This window comes from Ictidomys tridecemlineatus, chromosome 4 (genome assembly GCF_052094955.1).
Source record: "Ictidomys tridecemlineatus isolate mIctTri1 chromosome 4, mIctTri1.hap1, whole genome shotgun sequence".
In the NCBI taxonomy this organism is placed as follows: domain Eukaryota; kingdom Metazoa; phylum Chordata; class Mammalia; order Rodentia; family Sciuridae; genus Ictidomys; species Ictidomys tridecemlineatus.
Window position 1 is genome coordinate 109,775,431 of NC_135480.1, and position 23,827 is coordinate 109,799,257.

The 23,827-nt window shown below is 47.2% G+C and overlaps 1 protein-coding gene and 1 long non-coding RNA gene across 8 annotated transcripts in view; one reads left to right on the forward strand and one right to left on the reverse strand.

The window, feature by feature from the left end:
• Positions 1–7,369, reverse strand: LOC120889748 (uncharacterized). 2 transcript variants are annotated; one of them, XR_005733844.2, is made up of 2 exons: positions 6,989–7,369; positions 1–5,818 (listed from the first exon to the last, which is right to left on the reverse strand). It is a non-coding gene; the product is annotated as an uncharacterized LOC120889748 (long non-coding RNA). The 2 variants fall into 2 exon arrangements; XR_013437991.1 differs by lacking the exon at positions 6,989–7,369 and adding an exon at positions 6,005–6,450.
• St3gal4 (ST3 beta-galactoside alpha-2,3-sialyltransferase 4) overlaps positions 6,523–23,827 on the forward strand; it is a 44,540-nt gene continuing 27,235 nt past the window's right edge. For 2 of the 6 annotated variants that reach the window (XM_078047307.1, XM_078047312.1), the window contains exons 1-2: positions 6,523–6,662; positions 14,535–14,622. Coding sequence is in view for 2 of the 6 variants with exons in the window: in XM_078047305.1 (XP_077903431.1) it covers positions 17,255–17,302 (48 nt within the window). In the remaining 4 variants the exon portion in view is untranslated. Of the gene's footprint in view, positions 6,663–14,534; positions 14,623–17,104; positions 17,303–23,827 lie in introns of those variants that run through there. The other 4 variants (XM_078047308.1, XM_078047311.1, XM_078047305.1 and 1 more) reach the window with 4 other exon arrangements.

Genomic DNA, 23,827 nt, shown 5'->3' on the forward strand with positions numbered 1-23,827 from the left:
TCCATTTTTCATGTTCCTGTTGAATAAAAATCCCCAAGTTGAGTAACAAATCAAGAAACAATTACAAAGTATACTTTTTTATCCAAAACATTTGAACACAGGCTTCTCTTGATATCCAGGGGAGTTTGGTTCCAGGACTGGCCCCCCTCCCAAAATGCCAAAACCCTCAGATGCTCAAGTATCTTACATAAAATGTTGTAGACTTGTATATAAAATATCTATACATCTAGATTACTAATAATATATAGTACAATGTAAGTGCTATGTTACACTGTATTGTTTAGGGCATAGTGTCAAGGAAAACGATTATGTTCAGTATGGATGCAGTTTTTTATGCATATATTTAATTAATTAATTTACTTATTTATTTATGCAGTGCAGGGGCTCAAGCCTGTGACCTTAAGGAGGTGAGGCAAACACTCTACCACTGAGCTAATTACCAGCCCTTTCTCTAATATTTTTCAATCTGAGGTTGGTTGAATCCACAGATGTGGAACTCATAATATCCATGAGGATTATCCATGGGTACAACTGACTATATGTCTATTTTATCCATGTAGGTCTACTAACTCTTCGCCCAGAAAGGATTCTTTTTATTCTCCAAATGTGTACATAGTGTTAAAATGTCCTTTTTTAAAATAAGAAGATGGTAATAATTAGTGGTAGTTGTTTTTTAAGTATCCTTACTTATAAATGTCAACAACCCTAAGTTTATTCCATTATTATTGTTAATGAAATTATGTTGGATTCTGAAATGTATCAACTTGAAGTTACCAAGTAAACACTGTTAGCAGGGACTAAATTGGCTTAAAGCTTAAAGTGTTTCAATTCCAGTTTAATATAATAAACAGGTTTTGGCATCCAGCTTTTTTTTTTTTGCAAGGACTTGGACTCAGGTAGGGCTCATATGGAGTTTACAATTTCATAAGGAACACAGGCATTAATTATGAAAACTGACAGACAAAAGAAATGACTGTCTTGAAGGAGTAGTGAAGTCTATGGGAGCCTAAACCAAAGAGGAGCTAAATCTGTAATTTCTTAACTAATTCTATTTTAATTGATAAAAATATATTTGTGGTGTACAACTTGATGTACTTTTGTATACACTTTGCATACCTTTATATACACTGTGGAATTGCTAAATCAAGCTAACACATGCATTACCTCACATTATGCATCATTTTTTTATGGTGAACAATTCTCTGAGCTTTTTTCAATTATATAATACATTGTTATTAAAAAGAGTCACCATGTTGCACAATAGATCTCCCAAATTTATGCCTCCTGTTTAACTGAAAGTTTGTAACCTTTGACCATATACCATCCAGGCCCTGGAAACCACCACTGTCTTGAGTTTAATATTTTTAGATTCTACTTATAAGTGAGATCATGTACTATTTGTCTTTTTGTGCTCTTACTAAAATTTGATAATCATCAGCCAGATGACAAGCACAAGCAAAGTTTCACAAGTCATGACTCGTATGAATAGGACTCAGAACCAAGCTCATCTTGGGGCACACATACAGTGAGAGCACTGGCCAGTGCTTCAGAATCATATTGAAGAAATGATGGGCTGTGGTGTAGCTCAGAGGTGGAGTACTTGCCTAGCATGCCCTGGATTCAGTCTTCAGCACTGGGAGGAAAAAAAAAAAAAAAAAGAAAGACAAGACAGCCAAGGCTAAGGGGAAACTTCATAACATTCTGTTTCTCTTCTGCTTGGAAAGCACAGTGGTCCCATGGCTCCAGCATAAACTCTACATCATAACCAAGTATGATCTTGGGCAAATTACGTAACTCCTCAAAATAAGTGTGACAATAGTGCCTATCCTGGGGCTAGGGTTGTGGCTCAGTGGTAAAGTGCTCGCCTAGCATGCACACTGGATTCCATCCTCAGCACCACATAAATGTAAAATAAAGATATTGTGTCCACCTAAAACTTAAGAATAAATTTTTTTTAAAAAAAAATATAGTGCCTATCCTATCTAAGAGGCGTTTGTGAGGATTAAAGAAGAAGATTTGGGAGAATAGTAATATCACTCAGTAAGTATGAGCAGCTATTTTTCTGCTGTGAGTAACCTAATAATCAGATATTTTGACTAGCTAACTTGTATGGCCTGAATGTGTCCCTCCTAAAATTTGCATCACAAGATGATGGTATTAAAAGATGGGACTTTGGGGAGGTGATAAGTCATGACAGCAGAGACTTCAGGAATGAAATTAATGCCTTATAAAAGAGACCCCAAATCCAGGTGTGGTGATGCACATCTATAATCCCAGCAGTTCAAGAGGCAAAGGCAGGAGAAATGCAAGTTCAAGGCTAGCCTCAGCAACTTTGTGAGACACTGCCAAAATAAAAGATAAAAAGGTATAGGGATATGATTCAGGGGTTAAGCACCCCTGAGTTCAAATCCCTGGTATCAAAAAAAAAAAAAAAAAGAGAGACCCCCAAGAAATCCCTTGCTCTTTTTAATCATGTGAGGTGACAGTGAAAAGTCCATACCAGGAAGCAGGCCCTCAGACACCAAATCTGGCACCTTGAACTTGGACTTTCCAGCCTCCAGAACTGTGAGAAATAAAGTTCTGTTGTTTATAAGTCACCTAGGCTATGGCATTTTGTTATAGCAGACCAAATGGACTAAGATAATATTAAAAATAACTCTATGGTGGGGCATGGTGGCCCACGCCTGTTTTCTCAGTGGCTCAGGAAACTGAGGCAGGAAGATGGAGGGTTCAAAGCCAGCCTCGGAAACGGCTCTAAATAAAATACAAAGTAGGACTGAGGATGTGGCTCAGTGGTTGAATGTCCCTGAGTTCAAGCCCCAGTACCCAAAGGAAAAATAAAATTAAAAAACATAGTGATTAGAAGGCCCATGAAATCCTAGATGATGATGTAAACCAGAGATTTGGTTTGATTTAGTTTTTGTACTGGGGATTACGCCTAAGGGGTATTTTACTACTGAGCTATATTCGTAGTCCTTTTTATTTATTTTATTTTGAGACAGGGTCTCTCTAAGTTGCTGAGGATCTTGCTAAATTGCTGAGGCTGGCCTGGAATTTATGATCTCCTGCCTCTGCCTCTGGAGTCGCTGGGATTATAGGTGTGCACCACTGTGTCCAGCTTCAGAGGTTTTAAAGGAAAAAAAAAAAAAACAATAAACTTTTTTTTTTTAAAAGAGGAGAGAGAGAGAGAGAGAGAGAATTTTTCAATATTTATTATTCTTTAGTTCTCGGCGGACACAACATCTCTGCTGGCATGTGGTGCTGAGGATCGAACCCGATCCGCACGCATGCCAGGCGAGCACGCTACCGCTTGAGCCACATCCCCAGCCCAAGAAATAAACTTTCTGTGGTTAATTTATTGTGGCCTAAACAGAGGCAAAGTCTGCATGAATGATGTCTTGGGATCTCCTCCTGCCTAAAGGTTCCTGGAATGCATTTTAGCCTTTGCCTACTGGCAGGTTTCTAACATTGCAACAGTGACATCCCCTGCTATTGAGAAGCCTGGGAACAACTCAGTTCCATGGCCCAGCCATATAAATCTGATAAAAATAGGAGCTGAAATACCATCCTGGAGTTACTATTTTTAAAAGCGTCTGAGATGCTGGATTGAGCTTACTTCTTCAGACAGCATCTTGCTGTTCCTTTCTCCTCGTGGGCAGGATGTTAACGTGGCACATGAGAGGGACAGCTGCCAGAAGCCTGGGAGGCACATTTGTTAAGCGTCTCCTTGTCTGTTGCCCACACCCACTGTCTTCCAGGGAGTTGTTGCAGGGCCAGCCCTTCCTAGGTCTAGATGCACCTGCCCCCATACCTCTTTCTCCTCTGTCTCCTCCCTCTGTTCTAGAGATAACTCTGGTTGCTCTAGCAGAGAGGTGCCCTACCATATCCACAGGAGAAACTCAGATGAGGTAAAAGAAAGGCAGAAGAAGTGGGAATGAAGTGGCACGGCTTGGAAGTGGACTGGGATTTTTGTTCTATAGCTTGTCTTGGCCTACTCTCACTACAGCTGACCTCCAAGAGGAACAACAGTTTCCATGAGCCAAAGCCCTGATTGCCCGATCACATTGGCTCTTGGTAAGCAGATTGTAATGTCCTGTACACTGACTGAAGGAGTGCAGTGGAGTTGGGAGGGGCTTCAGAACTCAGTGCCTGAAAACAGCAGAATTGCTTTTCTCCTGCCTCAGAGATATGACTTTGAGGGAGCAAGCTAAACTTCTGACTGTGCCATTAAGAAACTGGAGGGGAAAAGTCATGAGTAAGAACAATGGGAGTATGAGAGGTGATCAGAATTATAGTTAGCTTCTCTCCCAGCAACCAGACCTGGGATACATGGGGGTAGAGGAACCTTTTATATTAAAATAGGTATTTCACCTGCATAATAATAGCACAGTTGTATATAACATATTATGCTTTCAGAACAAATTCACATCCATTGCCTCATTTGATACCAACAATAGCTCTTTAATAAGCTCAGTTATTTCCATTTATTTATTTATTTTCTAGTAAGAAAACTATAGCTATTTATTGACAGAGGCAGGATTGGAACTCACATCTCCAGGAGTAAAAGCTGGTTAAGTTCGATTTTCTTTTCTTAATTCTTAATTTTTTTATTTTAGTTGTTGATGGACCTTTATTGTATTTATTTTTTTATATGCGGTCCTGAGAATCAAACCCAGTGCCTCACACATACTAGGCAAGTGCTCTACCATTGAGCTTCAACTCCAGCCCTAAGTTAGATTTTCTTGCAGAGTAAAGTTGATATGGTTCTGAGCAAGAAAAGAAAACTGTTTAGATCTAATTCATCAAAGACTTTGCCAACTTTGAAGGGCAGGCTGATTCTTGGACCAGTACTGCCAAACACACCTCATCACTTAGGGTATTTGTCTTTTCTGTCTGGGCCAGTTTTCTTTCTGTAAAACAGGGCTCTTCCCTCTTCCTCTTGACCTGCCCAAGGAGAGATTTAGTCATTGTGTTCTCTCTATCCAGTCGAGTTCCAGATCTGAACATGATATGCAATAAATATGTGTTGAATGACTGACAAATCTAAAGGCACACTCAAATAAAACTGAGTTAGGCATTGGTGAACTGCCAAACAGCTTCTGCTCATGCAAAGTGTGATTTAAGATGGAACAGTCGCCTGTGGAAGAACTTAGAAGTGAACTTGCTTCACTTTATTCTTGCAGAACAGAACTTACATTAGAGAGATGAGCCCTCCCGCTTAGCTGAAGAGCACCTTGAGCTGCCACTTCTCTAAATGCTTTGTACTAACTGTCAGTTACATTTTTCACTTAGTCACATCCTGTCCTGCCTTTTTTTTTTTTTTTTTTTTTGTACTGGGGATTGAACCCAGGAACACTTTATCACTGAGTTACATCCCAGCCCTTTTTATTTCTTATCTTGAGGCAGGGTCTCTGCTTAGGGCCTCTCTAAGTTGCTGAGGCTGGCCTGGAAATTGTGATCTTCCTTTCTCAGCCTCTTGAGTCGCTAGGATTAGAGACTATCCCATAGTGCCAGACTATCCTGCCTTATTCTTTAAAAGAGCCCAATGCAAGTCTTTTCTCTGTAGCTGGATGGTAAGCTTCGGAGGACAGGGGCTGAGTCCGAGTTATCTTTAGGGCAGAAGAGAAGCCATTCTGGTATTTTGTTTTTCTTCTGTTAGAATCACTCGTGCCATCAAACCCAAGGGCTTCACACCAGGGGCTCAATAAATGCTATGCTCTTCGGTGAAAAAACCATTAGAAGGATGGTCCTGCGCTGTGATTTCTGCACAGTTCTTCAGCCTGGAGGTTCCCAGATTTACTCCAGAGATGCCAGGGCCCTAGGAACCAAGGTCAGGGGTTTATTGGGATTTCCCCCTGAAGACAGGATGCCTGGAGCTTTAAGTAAGACTGGAAGCTTTGTTAGGTCAAGATATGGTGTGCAAGTGAAGGGTGCAGAAGGAGCAGTTTGGGGATGGCAGGTCCAGACTGGGGTGGGGTAGAGCCCACAAAGTGGTCCACAATACCTGTCTGCCTTCAGTGCCCGGCGCTTTAGAGGCAGGGCTCCCGGAACAAGGTCCTTCCTCCTCTGTGTCTCAGTTTCTCCAGTGAGGGAAGGACACAGTTCACCCCAAGAGAGGGCAGAGAACCCTTTCTTCGATCTCATTGTTCCGGGGAGGGTGTGAGGAGGCTGAGCTGGGCATACCCATGATAGGCGCCACTCACAGTCAGCGCCTGCCCTGGCTCTGCCATCACCCCATCCGGTCTGCTCTTCCACCCCTCCGCGCCCACCGCACCTCGGGCCCTTGCCTGCCTCTCTCCGGGCCTCGAAGCCTTCCAGCTAACCCAAGCCGCCGCGGGCATCCGCCTCGCCAGCGCGCGGTATCGCCCCCGCCCTTCCTCCTCCTCCACCCCACCCTTTTCCTCCTCCCCTCAGCTCCGGAGTCGACTCTCCGGCAGTGTGCGCAAGCGTGTCCGGCCCCTTCCCCGCCCCGCGCCCGGCCCGGGCCCGGGCCCCCGCCTCCCCTGCAGGCAGACTTGCCTGCTCCCAGGCCGGCCCCGCGCCCGGGACAGGGACCGGGCGGAGCGGAGCCGCTGCGCCAGCGCTGCGCCGCCAGTCGCTTCGACTAGCGGATCGGTGCTGTGCGCGGAACTGCCCTGCCCCGCCCCGCTCCACCCGCCAGGGTGAGTACGCGGCGGCCGACAGCCGGGGGCCCACGGCCGAGAGCTGGGAGAGGCGAAGGGGCCCGGGTCGCCTGGCCCCAGCCCAGCGCCGTGGCTAAGGGAGGTGGTCGGGCCCGGCACGTGCGCACAGCGTGGCTCGGGGTTGGGGTGGGGCGGCCACAGCCCTGGGGAGCTGCTTCCCGGGGTTCCTTTCCCTGGACCACATTTTCGCGGGAAGCCCGATTCTAGATTCTCCTGGCTTCCTCGGAGTGAGCAAACGGGACAGCCCTCCTCTCTGGAAAGTTTCTACCTCCTACCCCTGTGCCTGGTGAAGAGGCATCCCTCACCTCCAGCGTTCTTAGAGCGATGATTTCTCCCACAGCTGTCCCCATCAAGTCTGGTACATGTGGTCTGGCTTTGCTGGAGGTGACAAGCTTGGCGGGGTCTATCTGTGTGCAGGAGTTGCAAGGTCGCTGAGCAGAGCCCAAAGGTGGGGTTGCCAGCTGGAGACTGGCGGTTCCCAGAGCACCAGGGCCACGTTGTGGGCGGTCTATGGCGGACCTAGACCACTATGCTTCCAAGTTGCCTGAGTGGTGGACAGTGGAGTGGAATGGCTTTGAGGGAGGGTGAGCTAGAGCTCCAGGGCAGGAGATGAGGCAGAGATCCTGCGCTCAGCTATCTGCTTTAGGTGCCTCTCTGGGACCCCTGCTGGCAGAGACCTGTGGCCAACTCAGAGTTGCCAACATGTCTGCCAGCACTGCCCCTCCATTCCCAGTCCTGGAGGAGGCTCGTCCAGGCTGTGTTTGGCCAGATCTTCTGTAGCTTCCTCTGTTCCTCAGTCTGGGTCCCCAGGGCCCGGCTTAGGGGGCTGCTGCTAGAAGGCTGGGGGTGTAAGCCGAGTTCGGTGCCCAACTATGCCCTGAGTTCATGCTTCCCCCACCCCCAAGGAAGCCTGTGCTTTTCACCACTGGTGGGAAGTATGGAATGGAAGCCACGTTCAGGTGGACTTACTTTCTGTAGAACCTTGGAAAAGGACCTGATATAGGCTGGGTTGTCACAAAAGGCACAAACCCATGACACTGTGCAGGACCAGTGCTACAGATCCCACCCTCCCACTTGCATTCTCCAAGCCCTGGTCCTGGCATCTGTCCACAGGTTTTAAATGAGTTGATCTGTATTAAGTACTTTGAAAAGTGTTTGCAGGGAGGAAGAACTATGTAAGTGTTTGCTACTAGAACTATTTCTCCTATACTGACTCTCCAAAACTGCCATGTAATTCAATGAGGTACCTGGGAGGTGCCAATTGCTTGGGGCCTGTAAATTGACTATCAAGCTATTTTTTTTTATATTGGGTGCTGGTCTGGGGATACCCTCTGCCTAAGCTGAGGTGGCCCTGCTTCCTCTACCTATTTCCTGCTCTGCTTCTGCCCCCATTCTCAGGGTGCTCCTTATGCAGTATCTTGATTGGTCTGGGTGGGAGATCATAGGCTATGTCAGTGGGCTCTGGGCTCCACCAAGAAGTTGAGGGAGAACACAGACTTGGGGCCAGCTCCCCAGACTTCAAGGTGATAGTGTAGGTTAGAAGGGTGATGTGAATGTAATAAACTAGAAATGTAAATTAGGAGCCATAAGTGTAGCTCAATGGTTAGAGCACTTGCCTAACACAAAAGTAAGAGTCACCTGCTTGGACCTTGTACTGAGAGGGCATCTTTGGCTTGGGAATAGGTTGCTTCTCAGACATAGGAGGGCACCCCTTCCCCAAGAATGAAGGACCAAGGAAGTCCATGGAGCCTTCTGGACTACTTTCCCCCCTCTCTCCATCCCTCCCTTCCCTGAAGCAGTGACTTACTCCCCACTCCTCAGAAACTGTCTTGGCCCCTCCAGTCTCCCAGCCATTTTACACTCTTAGGATTTTGTTTTCTGGGTAGAACCAAGAATCTACTCCTTTCTGAAATTGCAAGAAGTCCTAGAAAGGGCCTCCCCTTCACAGGGAGGATCAGAGAGGCCAGTTCCCTTTCTGTGCACTATCTTGAACTGTGGCCTCCCTGCAGTAACCTTGTCTGGGCCTGTCATCTGTCTTTGCCCTGGAGCCTGCCTCTGGGCTCTGAGTCATCTCAGAGTGACTGCTCCATGGTTGTTCAGTGGAGCTAAAAACTCCTCTCAGAGGGTCTCAAGGTTTGCACCATTCATTGTAAGGAAGGGATCACTGTACCTCAGACTAATATGAAACAGTTGTAAGATACCTATGGAGTTTGGTCCTTGGGCTTACAGGGAGGGAAGAGGAGGGAACACAGGGAAAGGGTAGAAGGTAAAGCAAGGTTGTGTGGGAAGCCTGGGCTTCCACTAGGGTCAGAAAGCCAAGTCAGGGCTCGCTGTCCCTGGAGATGGACCTTGGACATAGGAAGGCAGAAGAGGTGGTAAAGAGTGGGAACTCCTGAGTTCTCAGCACCTGCTCCCGTCCCCTAACTGTTCATTTCACCTTGTATATGTTAGACAGTTCTCTGCAGCAAGCCGATGCTAGTGTAGCTGCTGCTTCTTGTTCCCTGGCCCTCAGGATTTTCCTTCCTTCTCAAGACCTAGGGTCTTGACCAGAAGCTTTTGGTTGCCAGGAGGAAATGGCTAGCGTAGGGGACTTTGGGTGATTGTAGTCATTAGCATATTTCTCTCCTTTTTCACCCCTTCTCAGGGGTGTTCAGTGCTTCTGTATAAATACTGAGCACCCCTGGATGTGCTTCTAGCCACCCCTGGCCTCAGAATCTCCCAAAACCTTATCATATTCCAGGATTTTCTTTCCTGTTTGGGGAAAGTCAGCTAGAAAAGTCCAGGGAGCATTTCAGGGAGCGCCATTTCCTGTTGTGTGTGTGTGTGTGTGTGTGTGTGTGTGTGTGTGTGTGTACGCACACGAGCAGGCTCAGGCTCACATGATGCAATGCAGGTGGAGGAGGTGGTCCAGTGCAGCCTCAAGTGGGAGCAGCAGCAAGTGATACTGTGGTCCCAGCCAGGTGCTAAATTCCACCAAAAGGTGTTGCTTTTCAGGATGAGGGGAGTGGGTATCTAGAGGTTTGGCTCTTCTTTTAAGTCTTGGAGACATAGCCAGGGCTAGACCACAGCCCCATCTCTACCCACCCCACCCCCAAATGCTGCCACACAGAAGGATGATGTGATTGTCTACACTCTGAAGCCCTGGGTTCTGCTTTTGGCCCAGTATGAAGGAGGGTGCGGCTATTCAGACTGTGGTGATGTGTAGGTTGGCTAGGCCCTCAGTTTTCAATGTGGGTCTTGAGTGTGAGGAAGGCTGGGCTGCAGAAGCCCAGGAGCAGTCGGAGTGGTAGGATAACCTCTTCTTTCACTTGCTGCTTTGTTCAGTCCCTTGCTGGGAGTGAGGGACTCCAGAATCTTGCTTTCCTGTTTGGGGAAAATCAGCTAGAAGAGTCCAGGGAGAATTTCAGGGAGTGTGGTTGTGTTTCTGCATTGGGCCCAAACCCCCTTTCAGGTTGCAGGTTCCTGTTGCTACAGCAATGCTACTGTGCCCACCATCTACTCTGTGTCTTCCTCCCATTGAAGCAAAATCAAAGTCATAATGAAAAGGGACTTAGCAAATAACAAAAGGAGTCATTATTTATCAACCAAGCACTTATTAAAGACCTGTTCTGATCAATTAAAAAAAATATGCTAGGCACTTATTCACATCACTTAATGTAAACCTTACCACCTCACTTCAAACCCCCAAATCCTATTTTTTTTTCAGTGCTGGGGATTGAACACACATGCTGGGCAAGCATCCTACCACTGAGCTGTACCCCCAATCCCCAAACCCCCTATTCTTGAGCCCCTTTATAAGTGAAGAAACAGAGGCTGGGAAAGATTAAACTACTTGGCCAAGATCAGAGCTCATAAGCAGCTGAGCTGGGACTCAGTTTCAGGCCTGCTTCCAAACCCTGAACTTTTCAGTCCAGTTCTCAACTGTGCCCCTGAACTGGTTTTCCTTACCTGTTGGGCTTGTAATTTAAAAAAGAAGAAGGAAGAGGCTCTGGACTCAGGTATAAAGGGATTTGCTGAATGCCACAGTGTTTTAGTGACAAAGGTGGGACACAAACCCAGGCTTCTGCTTGCTGTCCTGAGTCTAAGTCATAGTCCCCTGAGTTCCTGAGTCGGGCTTGTCTGCCCTCTCAGTTGGGCAGACCCGGGTTCTCCTTCCTTCTTCCATCTCGCCTCCCGGCTTTCCTCCTTCCCTGCGGGCCCCTGCCGGCCCCTCCCAGCCCCCACCACGCCCGCTTTCCATCTAATTGCTTCCATCTGGCCTGCCTGCCCGCTCCTATTCCTTTGGAAATGCGTTTCCTCGGCCGCCCACAGGGCTGAAAGGCCTCATCCGGCAACCACAGCGACGCGTGGGGAAGGGGAGGGGCCCTACTGGGGTCGGGGCATGGGGAATCAAACCATCCAAGGTGGCCTCTTCCAGTGTTCCTGCCAGGTAGGAGCACTTTTTGCTGCATAGACCTCCCTGACCTGGGCTGGCTCAAGGTCAGAGAGGTTCCCTAAACACCCCATTCTCCAGCCATTGAAACCTCCTCTTGTACTTTGCAGACAGGCTCAGAAGCCATAGGCCTCCTTGTTCTTTTGAGATTGCTCACCTTCAATGAAGGGGTGCCTGGCGGAGAGAAATAGAGACGAGTAGGGACACACCCTGGACTCCCACTGATGGGAATCTCTGGGAAGTAAGACAAATGGAGGAGTATTGGTGCAGAGCCCAATGAATCCTGGGAGCTCTGGACATGTGAGAATGGAGCTACTGGTTTCATTGACCCTAAACAATCGACACAGAACAGAGATACAACCTCACATTGCCTGGATACAAAATCCACACATCCTAATAGTGCATTAATATTCGGTTTTGACTCACTTGCCTAAGAATCTGAAGAGGCTGGGGAGGGAGAGGTCGCAGGGTTGTCAGGATGGCCACCTATGCGTTTCAGAGGCATGCTTCTGCCTGTGGAAGGGGCAATTTCCCTGTTAATAGAGGTCTTTGAGCATAGACCTGTGACTTTGACAGGGACAGAATAGAGGAGATGCAGGCATTGGCTGGAGTGTGTATGTAGTGTAGAATGGGTTTGAACACTTTGAAGGTATTTTATTTTAGGATTTTGATCTAAGCTCCACGGGGCTCTCTGGCACTGTAATCCCAACAACTAGGCTAAGGTAGCAGGATTGCAAGTTTGAGGCCAGCCTCAGCAACTTAGTGAAATCCTGCCTCAAAAATGAAAAATAAAAAGGGCTGGGGACATAGCTCAGTGGTAAAGCACCCCTGGGTTCAATCTCTAGTACAAAACCAAATGTGGCTTACTTAATGTAAACTCTAGAAATTTGTCTGTCTTATTTACTGCTATGTTCTTAATGCCTGCAATGATGACTAACAATAATAAGTGCTCAATAAATGAGTGTTTGATGGATGAGTGAAAAACATAGCTCAGGTTTTCTACCATTGTCTTTATGTACTCCCATCCCTGCTTCCTCTTCTTCTGAGAGCAAAGGAAAAAGAGTTTCCCTCTTTGCCAGGTGAGCTGTTTGTCAGAGATTGGCCTGACCCCAGTGTGTGCTATCACCTTGGGGGCCCTGCTCAGACACAAGAAAGGCAGGCAGGAGCCTTGGTGTCCTGGGTCGCAGGTTGTCCCCTGAGGAGGGCATGCTCCATTCTTCCCACCCCAGGTCTGGCTGCTCACATTTCTGCACCTGTCACCGCTCTTCAGTAACCTTCACGTCCCTACACAGACCAGACCTGTGTCACTTCCCGTCCTTATGTCACTCTTCTCCTTATTTGGGGCCCTCTTAAGAAAGGGATCTTGGTGGTGCAGCTTCCCTTGGAGTAAGGGAGTCACCCTCTTTTGCTTCAATCCTACCAGCTCCACTTTCATTCCTTCTACATACTGAGTTTCCATTTAAAATTTCTTTTGAAACTGGGACAGAGGGTTTCTTGGCTTAAAAGATTTTTTTTTTTAACCACCCCTCCCCTCCGTTCCCCGGCTCCAGTGTGTTCTTATATTCTCTGTAGAAGCCTCATGTATTTTTACTTCCTTATCTTTACTTACACCAGCAGCCCCACACCCCCACAGCTTAGGCATCTTTGACAATGACCTTTCTAAATGGCCAGTGTCCTTCAGCATCAACTCAAGCCCCTGTTCTGTAAAGCTTCCCTGAAGCCCCCCTGCATTCTCCTCTCCTGTGACATGGAGGTGATCTTGGGCCTGATGAGTCCAGAGTACATCTCAGTGTCACACAGGCTAAATCAAAGTCGTGGGGTTGGGCTTCCGGGTGTGATGTGGAGCTAGGAGCTTTGTATTTTGAGAGGCAGGTTATAGACTCTAAGCTCTTCCCTCCTTGCTTAACTTTGAGCAGAGCTCCCTGCCTGCCTTTGTTACCTTTGTTTACTTCTCTAACAAATTAGCACTTCTTAAGAGATACCATCAGTGCTTGGAACCTAGTACTGTATAAATGCTGGCTGGTGTTTCTGTTATTCCAGAGTGGGACACTGAGATTAAAGGGTGCCTACTTATTTTCCCCAGGGGAAAAGGGGCAGGTGGCCTGGTAGGAGTTGCTTTTGTCCCCTCTCTGTCCAGCTTTGTGACCTCAGGCAGGTCTTGGACTTGATTGGTTTTCAATCAGCATGTCTGCTCATTAGGGTACAGATAATGGTGTCTGATCTACAGCTTAGGATGGTGATACACAAATGGGATGACATTTTTCTACCTGAGAGAGCCCTCAGAGGTGAGCTTATAGTCACTGGACGATTGGGCAGGACCGGTTACTTGTCTCATTTACTGTTGTATTCCCAGCACCTGGTACCACATTAGCACTCAGTAGCTGCTCCATAAGTATTTCTTTTTGCAAATGACAGAGTGAAAGCTCAGAAAAGACACTTAATTGTTCAGGGTCACAGCATCTCTCTCCCCAGGCAGGGAGGAGGCAGGACACTGCCCAGTTGGGCTGAGCCCCAGGAGTGCTACTGGGCTCTCTCCCTGTCCTCCCATTCATGCTTTTTCATTCAGCTTGTCTGTTCTCCAGACCCTGAAGGTCTGAGGTTGTTGAGGCTAAACCCTCCTGGGATATAGTGGACCCTTTGGACAGGATGGGCTAAGATATCTGGTCTGGAAATGCCCTTTCCACTGGCCTAGCCTGGCTGTGTCCAACTGGGAGAGTCAGATCCAAGGGGCTGGGAGCAGAGGGTATGTTGATGGAGTGAGGGGTGGGGACAGCATGGGCCCTTCTTTCCAGACTTAGTGCCCCCTTTTCCTTCTTGTCCCCATTTTGTTCCTTTCCTCCTTTTCCTCTGTCCTTTTCTGCCTTCCTTCCTTTCCCCTTCAAGAGAGACAGCACCTGCTCACTTTCTTCTTTTTCTTTTTTCGATACTGGGAATTGAACCCAGGGCCATGTGCATGCCAAGCAAGTGCTTCAGACTAAGACACATCCCCAGCATTCCTCTCCTTCTCCTCTGTTCCTCTGTCTTCCTTTCCACCTCTTCTCTCTCCTTCCCTTTGTCCCTCTGCTCCTGCATCCCCAGGCCTCAGCATTTGGGTTGTCCTCATGGGATGTGGTTGGGTTCACTGAAGTGGGGGGTACTCAGGAGAGACTTCACTGAGAGTCCAAAGAGAGCTCCAGGTATTCGCAGCTTTGGAATTTTAGGGCAAAAATGGCTCTTTCAACATGTGGGTGGGGGAAGGACAGTGCCTGCTAAGACTATGCAATTCTGTGATCTTCATTGCTGCTTCCTGGACCCTATCCATATCCTTGGACATCTTGGGCACATGGGCAGGATCTTGTCCTTCTGCAGCAGGTCTCCACCAAAGGGTTGTCAGATGGAGCTTCCCAGGCCTCTGACTTCCTCCACCTTCCTCTCTCTAGAGCTCCAGCTCTTTATCCAAGAGCTACCTGCTAGGATGGAGGGAGCTGGCCAGAGCAGAGAGGAGGTTTCTGCTCAGACCCCTGCCAGGTGAGCGCACCTGTTGTGCTTGGTCTGATGCATGTGGTTGTATGTACATGTGTGCCTTGTAAGTGTGTGGATTTGTACATGCGTTATATGTGGGAGAGGGCATATGGTCTTGCATCGGTATATGGGCAGAACATGGGGTGCACTTTCACTGGTCCTTACCCCCTCCCCCGGGGCCTGGCACTGAGTTGCCTGCCTCTGGCCCAGAGCTTGCATCTCTGTGGTCTTTGTGACTCTGGCTTTGTACTGTGGCTTTGTTCTGCCTTAGGGGCCAGCTGGTCCCCTGCTGTGGTCCCACACAGTGGTGACTGATCCCTGGCCACCCATTCAGCTGTCTGGGGGCCCTGGGGCCAGTGTTTGTACCCTGTCTCCCCAAATGGAGGCGTGTAGGGGCTTCCTGCCCGGAGTCTCAACCCTGCCAAGGCGGAGGGAATGGGGAACAGCTGCGTTGGCTGATTCCAGTTCCTTATGGATTTGGTTTGACAACAAAGCTCCTCTGTGTGTTCTCAGGCCCCTTACATAACTGGGGGTGGGGCAGGGGAGGCAGCAGGAGGAGGTGGAGATGGAGACACGGAGACACCAGGGTGGGATGGCTGGAAGGGGACAAGGACTAGGAAGAGAGGGGAGAGGGTGAGAGACCATTGAAGAAGGGGAAATGGGAGAAGGGGGAGAAATATGTTTTGGCCTTGTAGTTTACTTCCTGCCCCCTGAAGTAGGACTCCAGGTGTCCAGACCTTTGCCTATTGATGCTGGGGCCCCACCAGCCCTGCACTAGCTAAGGAGGGGGCTGTGGGACCTGTCTGGGTGTGAGGTCAGGTAGGATTATTAGAGGCTAGCCCTGGGCTCCACCTTTTAACTGAACAGATTCCATGAAGCAGAGAATCGTTTTCCTTCCTTGCCCTTGGGCTTTTGTTCCCTTTTCCCCAGCCTGCCCTGCTACCAGAACCACCTTCCCACCACTCACACATACCTCTTGGCAGAGTTCAGGAGGTAGACCAATGCAGCCCTTCCCTGTGCCCTGCCAGGTCCAAGGCCCTTCCCCACCTCACTCAGCCAGCCTCCTACCCAGGGCCCCAGCTTGGGGCCTGGTCCACCATCAGAAACCCTGTAGTCCTGCTGTCTGCATCTCCTGCCCCCAGTGTTCTGCGGCTGTCCGAATAGACAGGAAAGAAAATGTTCTCTTTCTGGAACAGCTGGACTAACAGCTCCTGGAGGCTAGGTGAGCTTGCCAGGTTTGGGTGTGTCTTGGAGTGGGGGTAGGTACTGTGTCTGGAGCCTGATCCCTTCACCTTCTCCTAGGCATGAGTACACAGAGAGGCCAGGTTGGTGGGACTCTGGCCTCTCCTGCCCTCAGAGGGAGCCAGGGCCCTGGTGGGGACTCATCTCCTGGGTTGTCTCAAGAGTCTGTGGCTTCTCTGTCCTCAGTTTCTCTGAGTCTTTTTCTGGTAACAGAAGTCCCTGGAAAGAGCCTCTGGGTTTGCATTGGTGGGGGTTGGTGGTGCTTGCCCCCATGCTGCAGGGAATGGATAGGCCACGTTCTTCCAACTTGAGCACAAAGATGATTCCTACAAGGGCCAGGAGAAGGAGCTACTGGCCAACGTGCCAGATTACCCTGGGCATGGGTTTTGGGCCTAATAGTGGGTTCTGGTGCTCTGCTTGGCCCTTGGCACTATGTGTGGTTGACTTGGGGGTCTCTGCCTATAGGCTATCCTGTAGGACCAGGAGCCTGCCTCTCTGTGGAGTCCTACTGAATAGGCCAATTCCAGAATCCCCAGTCCTCAGTCTCTGTCTAGCCTGAGTCTTGCCCTCCCTTTACCTCTTCCAGGTCTGGTTGCTGGGATGATTCTGAAATCGCTACAGCCTAAGGGCTAGAACTGAGAAGGTCTGAGCTGGTGGGAGGGCCAATTGGGGAGGGCCCAGAAGTTTTCTGGATTTGGGAGCTCTGAGGGCTGATAGGACAGCTCCTCTCACAGGAATTAGTCACAGATGCAGAGACTGGGATAGGCCTGAAGGATGGTAAGTGTGTGCTGTGGGTGCTGGGGCAGGGACAGCCTTCCATAGGTAGCAGCCTCTGTGGTATGTGTGCCCATGGCTATAGGCTGCCCTAGAACCCTCTCAGCCTTGCTGGGGATACACCCACAGGGCCTAGCAGTGTGGCTGGGGTGCCTGTCCAGGGCCTCTGCTGTGTATCTTTTTTTTTTTTTTTTAGTTGTAGATGGACAAAATAGCTTTATTTTATTTGTTTATTTTTATGTGGTGCTGAGGATCGAACCCAGTGCCTCAGATGTGCTAGGCGAGTGCTCTGCCGCTGAGCCACAACCCCAGCCCTCTGCTGTACATGTTTCTCTCCCTTGCTTTCCTGCAGGCCCTCCCGCTGCAGCCCATCTCCTTAGTACCTGAGCATGAGCCAGACTCACTTCCTATGAATTGGGTTTATCAGGACATAGGACAGTGAGCCCAGGGCTTCTCTTTACCCAACTTTCAGAGTCCCCAGAGGGCTGGTGTAGCCACTCCCTGCTCTTCCTGAAGCTCCAGGCTCCCTGGCTGATGGCTCCAGGGACCTGCAACCTGACAAACAAACAGTAGGCGCCAGAGCAGAAGGTGAAGGAACCAGCGCATAGAATACCGCCAAGGAATGGAGGAAGTGAATGCTCTGGCCGAGGCCCAACAGGCCCCAGAAATTGTATGTTGTGGGGCAGGATGTGTAGGGGGAGGGGAAAAATGGGGGGAGAGGGCTGTGTTCCTGTGTGTTCTGAGGTAGGCCAGTGTGCACTGAGAAGTGAGTACAGGCTATCACAGCCCAGGGCCTGAGTGTGAGTATGTGTTACTGGGACAGGAAAGATTGGCTTGAGAAGAGTTACCTGGGCCTTCTGGCCATGAGATATGATGGGGCTGTGAGTGCTTAGATTCACTTCCACATTCCCCCAGGGGGCTTGGGAGCCCCAGGTGAGAGGTGGCCCGATGTTACCTCTGATAACCTGAATGTCAGCCAGCCCCTTCCCCAGCATTCCCACTGCTTCACCCAGAGGGACTGTTGCTCAGAAGAGCAGTCTGGTGTTTTCCGCACCACCTAGAAGGTCAGCCATTCCTCCACTTCCCTCCTTCTCTACTTTTACTTTGAGGAGAAGGGTATGTACAAGTGGTTCATCAGCAAGTCTTAACTGACGCTGATAACCTCCAGAGGGACTCACTCACCCCCTTCTCTGTTCCCAGCTGACAGGCTGATGCAGAAAGCTGTATTTTCCTTACCCACAGTCTTCATTTCTCTTGTAGGGGACACATTCCTTTAGCCCCACACCAACATGCACCCTCCACCTGAGCCCCTTCTACTTCTCTCAAACCCAGCCCTTTTAACCTTATTGAGTTCATAATAGAAATTCATGAGTAAACTCTCCTCTGCTGATGTCCAGAAATTTATTTGTTCCTGAATTGCCAGCAAGGACTAATTAGTTCATGTCAGTTCTGACCAGGTGTTCTGGAGAGGAGAGAAGGGAATAAAAGTTCTGTAAAGGTGACTAGGGAGCAGGAAAGAGTAGATTCTGGGGATCCTTGCTGCTCCCACATACTCCAAAATAGAGCTGAAAGCCAGAGGCATTTGTAGGGCAAAGCTGGAATCTTACCCACCTCTGTGGGATCCTAGTTCTGAACAGTGCTCTACACCGTTCCCGCTTGGAGTCTTTAGGAGTACAGATGGTCCTTAATGTAAGATCGTTTTATTTTTTTCTTTCTTTTTTACTTAGGATGTTTAACTTTATGATGGTGTGAAAGCAATGTGTGTTCCATAGAAACTGTACTTGGAAGTTTCAATTTTTCCCTTTTTCTGGGCTAGTGATATGCAGTATGATCGTTTTGTGATGCTGGGCAGCAGCAGCCACCAATACTCTAGGGTGCACTGGGGCTAAGCTGGGATATTCTATTAGGTGTATTAAATGCATTTTGACTTGAAATATTTTCAGCTTCTCAGGACACAGCCCTATCATAAGTCAAGGTGCATCTCCATCTGCTCTGGAGAAGCACATTAATCACCAAGGGAACATACCTCTGGAAATAAGAGGCCATTCAGTGACAGGGAACTCTGCGAGTAGCTAGCACCATGGTGAAGAGGGGACACATGTATGACTGAAAGGGATGGCTGTGTCAGGGACCTGGACACTAACTCTGGAAGGTGCTGTATTGGGAAAGGGAAAACATGAGAGTGGCTTCCCCACTGCCACCTTGCCTCTTGGTTACCTGCAAGGCAGGGGACCTGATGAGGCTTGGCTGAATTCTTGGGTGGGGATGTACAAGTTATACAATGTCCTGGAGCCCTGATAAGTCAACTCCTCCTAGTCAGAAAGAAACTGACACTCCTCATCTGTAAATAGGAATAAAAGTAAACTGTCACATAAAGGAGTTTAAAAATTAAATAAGAGTATGTACAATAGCTGCAGAACTTCCCCAAGGATCTTTTAAAAATTAATCCAGGGGGCTAGGCTTGTCCTTCAATGGCAGAACACTTGCCTAGCATGTGTGAGGCACTGGGTTCGATCCTCAGCACCACATATAAATAAATAAAAAGCAAAGGTACATCAACAACTAAAAAGTTAAAAAATTAATCCAGGACTGGGCCTTTAGCTCAGTGTTAAAGCACTCGCCTAGCATTTTAAAGTCCCTGGATTTCATCCCTAGCATAGTGGTGGGAGGGAGGGTGGAGAGTTGTGTCACTCCTATTAATACCCTTCAATAACTTCATGACACCTAGAATAAAATCCAAGCTCCTTGGGGTGAGCCACAATGTCCTATACCACCTGGTCCCCATGGCCTCCCCAGTACACTTTGGGCCCTTCCTCATCCTCTGTGACCACATCAGACTTATTCCTTGTTCCTTTCATCGGACAATTGTGGGGTCTTTGCACTTCTGTCTGTCTGGAACCTTCTTCTGCCCCTGCTCATTCCCATCTTTGCATGGCTGCCTTTTCATGTAGATTTCAGGTCAAGAGCCAGCTCCGCACGGAGATAGTCCCACCTACCCTGTTGCAAAGGGGCTGGCCGATCACTCTGTGCTCCAGTGCCCTCATGGTCTGAGTCATTGTTATAGAACCATCACCATTTATGTCAGTCATGAGGCTGTCCCCACTTAGGTGTAAACTCTGCAAGCCTGGGCCTGTCATGATTACTACTCAGTGCAGTACCTAAGACGTTGCCCTGCATGCAGTAGGCCTCAGTCCATGCTGGCTTCTGTTTCTACTGTTTGCCCAACCTCACTGTACCCCAGAGGACCTGGGGTTCCCACCTGCACTATAGTGGGGATATTATTCTGGACTAGCCTTTCTGAGGAACAGAGGAAGAGGGAGGTTTGGCCCATTGCTCTCCTGGGGCCACACATGGTTAGTCTTCTGGGTGACCTCACTTTAGAGCTTTGAATTAGGAAGTGAATCTGACTGAACTCAAGGTAATAGGAGTCAGTTCTGCAGAAACCACAGCTGCTTATGAAAAGAGAATCCTTGTGGGCACAGAGGAAGGGAAGCGTAGAAGAATAAATACAGATGGGCTTGCTGTACCAGCTTCTCCAGGGGTGCTTCTGGCAAAGCCTGGTCTGCACACCCAGGTCCTTGTTGTTTTTAACTTGCAGAGAAGAGGAAGGAGGAAGGTGCTCTAAATGGCATTGCTGCTAGTCCACACCAAACTTTTATGTAAATTAGAAAAAGTTACCCCTCCATTTGGACACAGCCATGCAACGGACCATATGCTTTGGCAGCAGAGGGAGGGCTGGACTTCGGCCCGACTTGCCACCCTGGTTAAGCTATTTGCCCAGTGCGTATACTATGCTGGTCCCTGTCCTTGGAGTGGGACACAAAGAGGGACAAGAAAGGCCAATCTGTGAAAGCAGCTAGTGATGCAGTTCTTTGTCCTGAGATCAGCTGTTCCTACTTCAATAATGATCCTTGGAGCCACTGTTTTCTGTCATGTTCACACACCCTCAGAGATAGTGATGTTTTTATCTGCATTTACCCAGATGAAAACCTAAAACCTGGGAGTTAGCATAGCCACATTCTAACGATTGACGGTTAATTTGGAATTCAGGTCCAGGTGTGTGAGATTCCAACCTTTACATTTCCTTCCTTCCTTTCCTCCCTCGCTCTCTCCCTCCCTACTGGGGAGAGAACACTGGGGTGCTTTACCACTCACCTACCTCCCAAGCGCAGGCAGCTTTTGTTTTTTTTTTTTCTCCCCAGCACTTTTTATTTTTTATTTTGAGACAGGGTCTTGCTAAGGTACTGATACTTCTCTCTCTTGAGCTTGTAGCCTTCTTCCTCAGCCTCGTGTGTTGCTGGGATTATTAGTGTGTACCGTGCCTGCCTTTTCTTCTCTTTCTATCAAGTTTTTTTGCTGAAAGTGCATTGCACACATCAGTTTTAAAAAGTTAAACCTTTTGTAACTTTTTAAAAAAGTTATAAAAGGGTAGATGATAAAAAGAAAATGTCCTCTAGGTCATACTTCTATACCCCCAGTATGCCCTATTAAGTCAACCACGTTTGTTTCTTTTGTAATCTTCTGAGTAATCTATTCATAAGAACATACGTATGTATGAACTTTCGGCAAAAGTACATTTGGAGGTACACAGAATGCTTCCCTGCCTGCCTTTTTTTTTTTTTAAATATCTTTATTTTGTTCATTTATTTATATGTGGTGCTGAGGATCGAACCCAGGGCTAGGCAAGTACTCTACCGCTGAACCACAACCTCAGCCCTGCCGCTGCCTGCCTTTTTTTACAATTTATTTTTTTTTTAATATTTATTTTTTAGTTTTAAGTGGACACAATATCTTTATTTTACATTTATGTGGTGCTGAGGATCGAACTCAGTGCCTCAAGCATGTTAGGCAAGCACTCTACCACTGAGCCACAACCCCAGCCCTTCTTTTTTACAATTTAATACTGTGCTTCTAATCACTTGATATTAGAATGCATAGATGTGCATTCTGTCTTTTTCTTTGCATAGTGTTTCATTGTCTGTGCTTTGATGCATTTAAACAGGTCTCTGGATAGATTTTTCAGATTGTTAACATATTTTGTTGTTATAAAAACTGCTGTGAGCCAGGAGTAGTAGCTGGGAATGTGGGAGACTGGGGCAGGAAGATTGAAAATTCAAGGCCAAGGTCCATAATTTTATATATATTCTTATCTCAAAATAAAAAAGTCCTGGGGGCATACTTCATTGGTAAGCTATCCTTGGGTTCAATCCCTGGTATTTAAAAAAAATTTTTTTTAAATGAAAAGTGCTGTGAGCCAGTTGTGGTGGTACATGCATGCCATAGTGCCAGATGGGAGACTGAGACAGAGGATTGCTTGAGTCCAAGGGTTCAAAACCAGCCTGGGCAACATAGCAATACCAGAAAGGAAGGAAGGGAGGGAAGTGATAAAGAATGTGGGTGTGTGTATATGAGTGTTTTATACTAGAAACTGAACTCAGGGCAACTCTACCACTGAGATTCCTCCCCAGCCCTTTTTATTTATTTATATTTTGTTTTGAAACAGTCTTTCAGAGTTGCCCAGGTTAGCTTTGTATTTATAATCCTGCCTCAGCCTCCTGAGTAGCTGGGATTACAAGCATGTGCCACTACACCCAGCAAACCGACTTTCTTTCCCTCCTTCCTTCCTTCTTGCCTGCCTTCTTTCTTCTTTTCCTCTCTCTTTCTTTCTCTCTTTTTTGCAGTAGTTGGGATTGAACTCAAGCCCTCCAGCACTGAGCTACATCCCCAGCCCTGGTAAAGATTTTTTTTTTTAAACATTTATTTATTTATTAGTTGTAGTTGCACACAATACCTTTGTTTTTATGTGATGCTGAGGATCGTACCCAGGGTCTCACACATGCTAGGCGAGCGCTCTACCACTGAGCCCAACTCCAGCCCCCAAGATCTTGATAGACAAGTTTCTGTGCAACTATAGGGGACTTTTCTGTAGAGAAAACTTTTGGCAAGGAAATCCACAAGGTAAAAGCAGGTAAAGGGGATGTTGATAGATATTGCCAAATCCCCTCTCACAAGGTTGACCTGGTTTTCACACCCGACACAAGTCAGAGGGACCGTTTCCCCCATCCCCCAGCACTGTGCATCTTAGGCCTCTTGTGTTCTGCTGTTAAGATCAGTGAGAAACTGTGTCTCAACCACACTGGAATTTCTAAGTGTAGACAAGTGTCTTTTCCTATGTGCCATTTATATATCTTTATTGTAAACTGTACACTCATGTCCTTGGTCGACTTTTAAATTTGGTGTTTGGGCTTTTTTCCTTTTAATTTGCATGAGCACATTACAGGCTGGAGAAATCAACCAGTCTATCATCCTGTGTATGTGTTGTAGATATATTTTCCCAGTTAGTCATTTGTCTTTTAATTATTCTCTCTCTCTCTCTCTCTCTCTCTCTCTCTTAAAATTTAAAAATGTAGATACATATGTCCCTGTTTTCTTGTATTGCCTTTAAATTTTCATTTTTTCAAAATCTTTATTCCTTCTCTTTAATATAAAAATATTTCAAACATAATATTTATATTTGATAATTAGCCATATTATCAAATAAACAAGTTATCAAATGTGAACATTTTTCATATTATGTCAGACTCTTTAAAAATTTTTTTTTAGTTGTTGATAGACCTTTATTTTATTTATTTATTTTTATGTGGTTCTGAGGATCAAACCCAGTGCCTCACACATGCTAAGGAATCACTACCACTGACCCATAGCCCATTATGTCAGACTTTTTTTTTTTTTTTAACTACACCTCTTTTATTCAAGTGTGTGATATTGGGAATTGAACCCAGAGGCACTCTCCCATTGAGCTACATCTCAGATCTTTTAATTTTTTGAAACAGGGATGCCCAAGCTGGTCTTGAACTTCTGATCCTCTTGCCTCAGTCTCCCAAATCATTGGGATTAGGTGTGTGCCATTATGCCTGTCAAGAATGCACATTTTATTTCTGCTTGAGATACAAATATTCAGTTTGGATGATGAAATTAAAGACAATGGATAACTCTTCCATTTATTTCAGTCAACTCCAATATATGTCAGACTTAAAATTTTTTTTTTTTTAGTTATCAGTGGACTTTTATTTTATTTATTTGTATGCGGTACTGAGAATCGAACCCAGGGCCTCACACATGCTAAGCAAGCGCTCTACCAATGAGCCACAACCCCACCCCCACCTCATTTTTTTCTTTCAAGAAATAAGGGGGC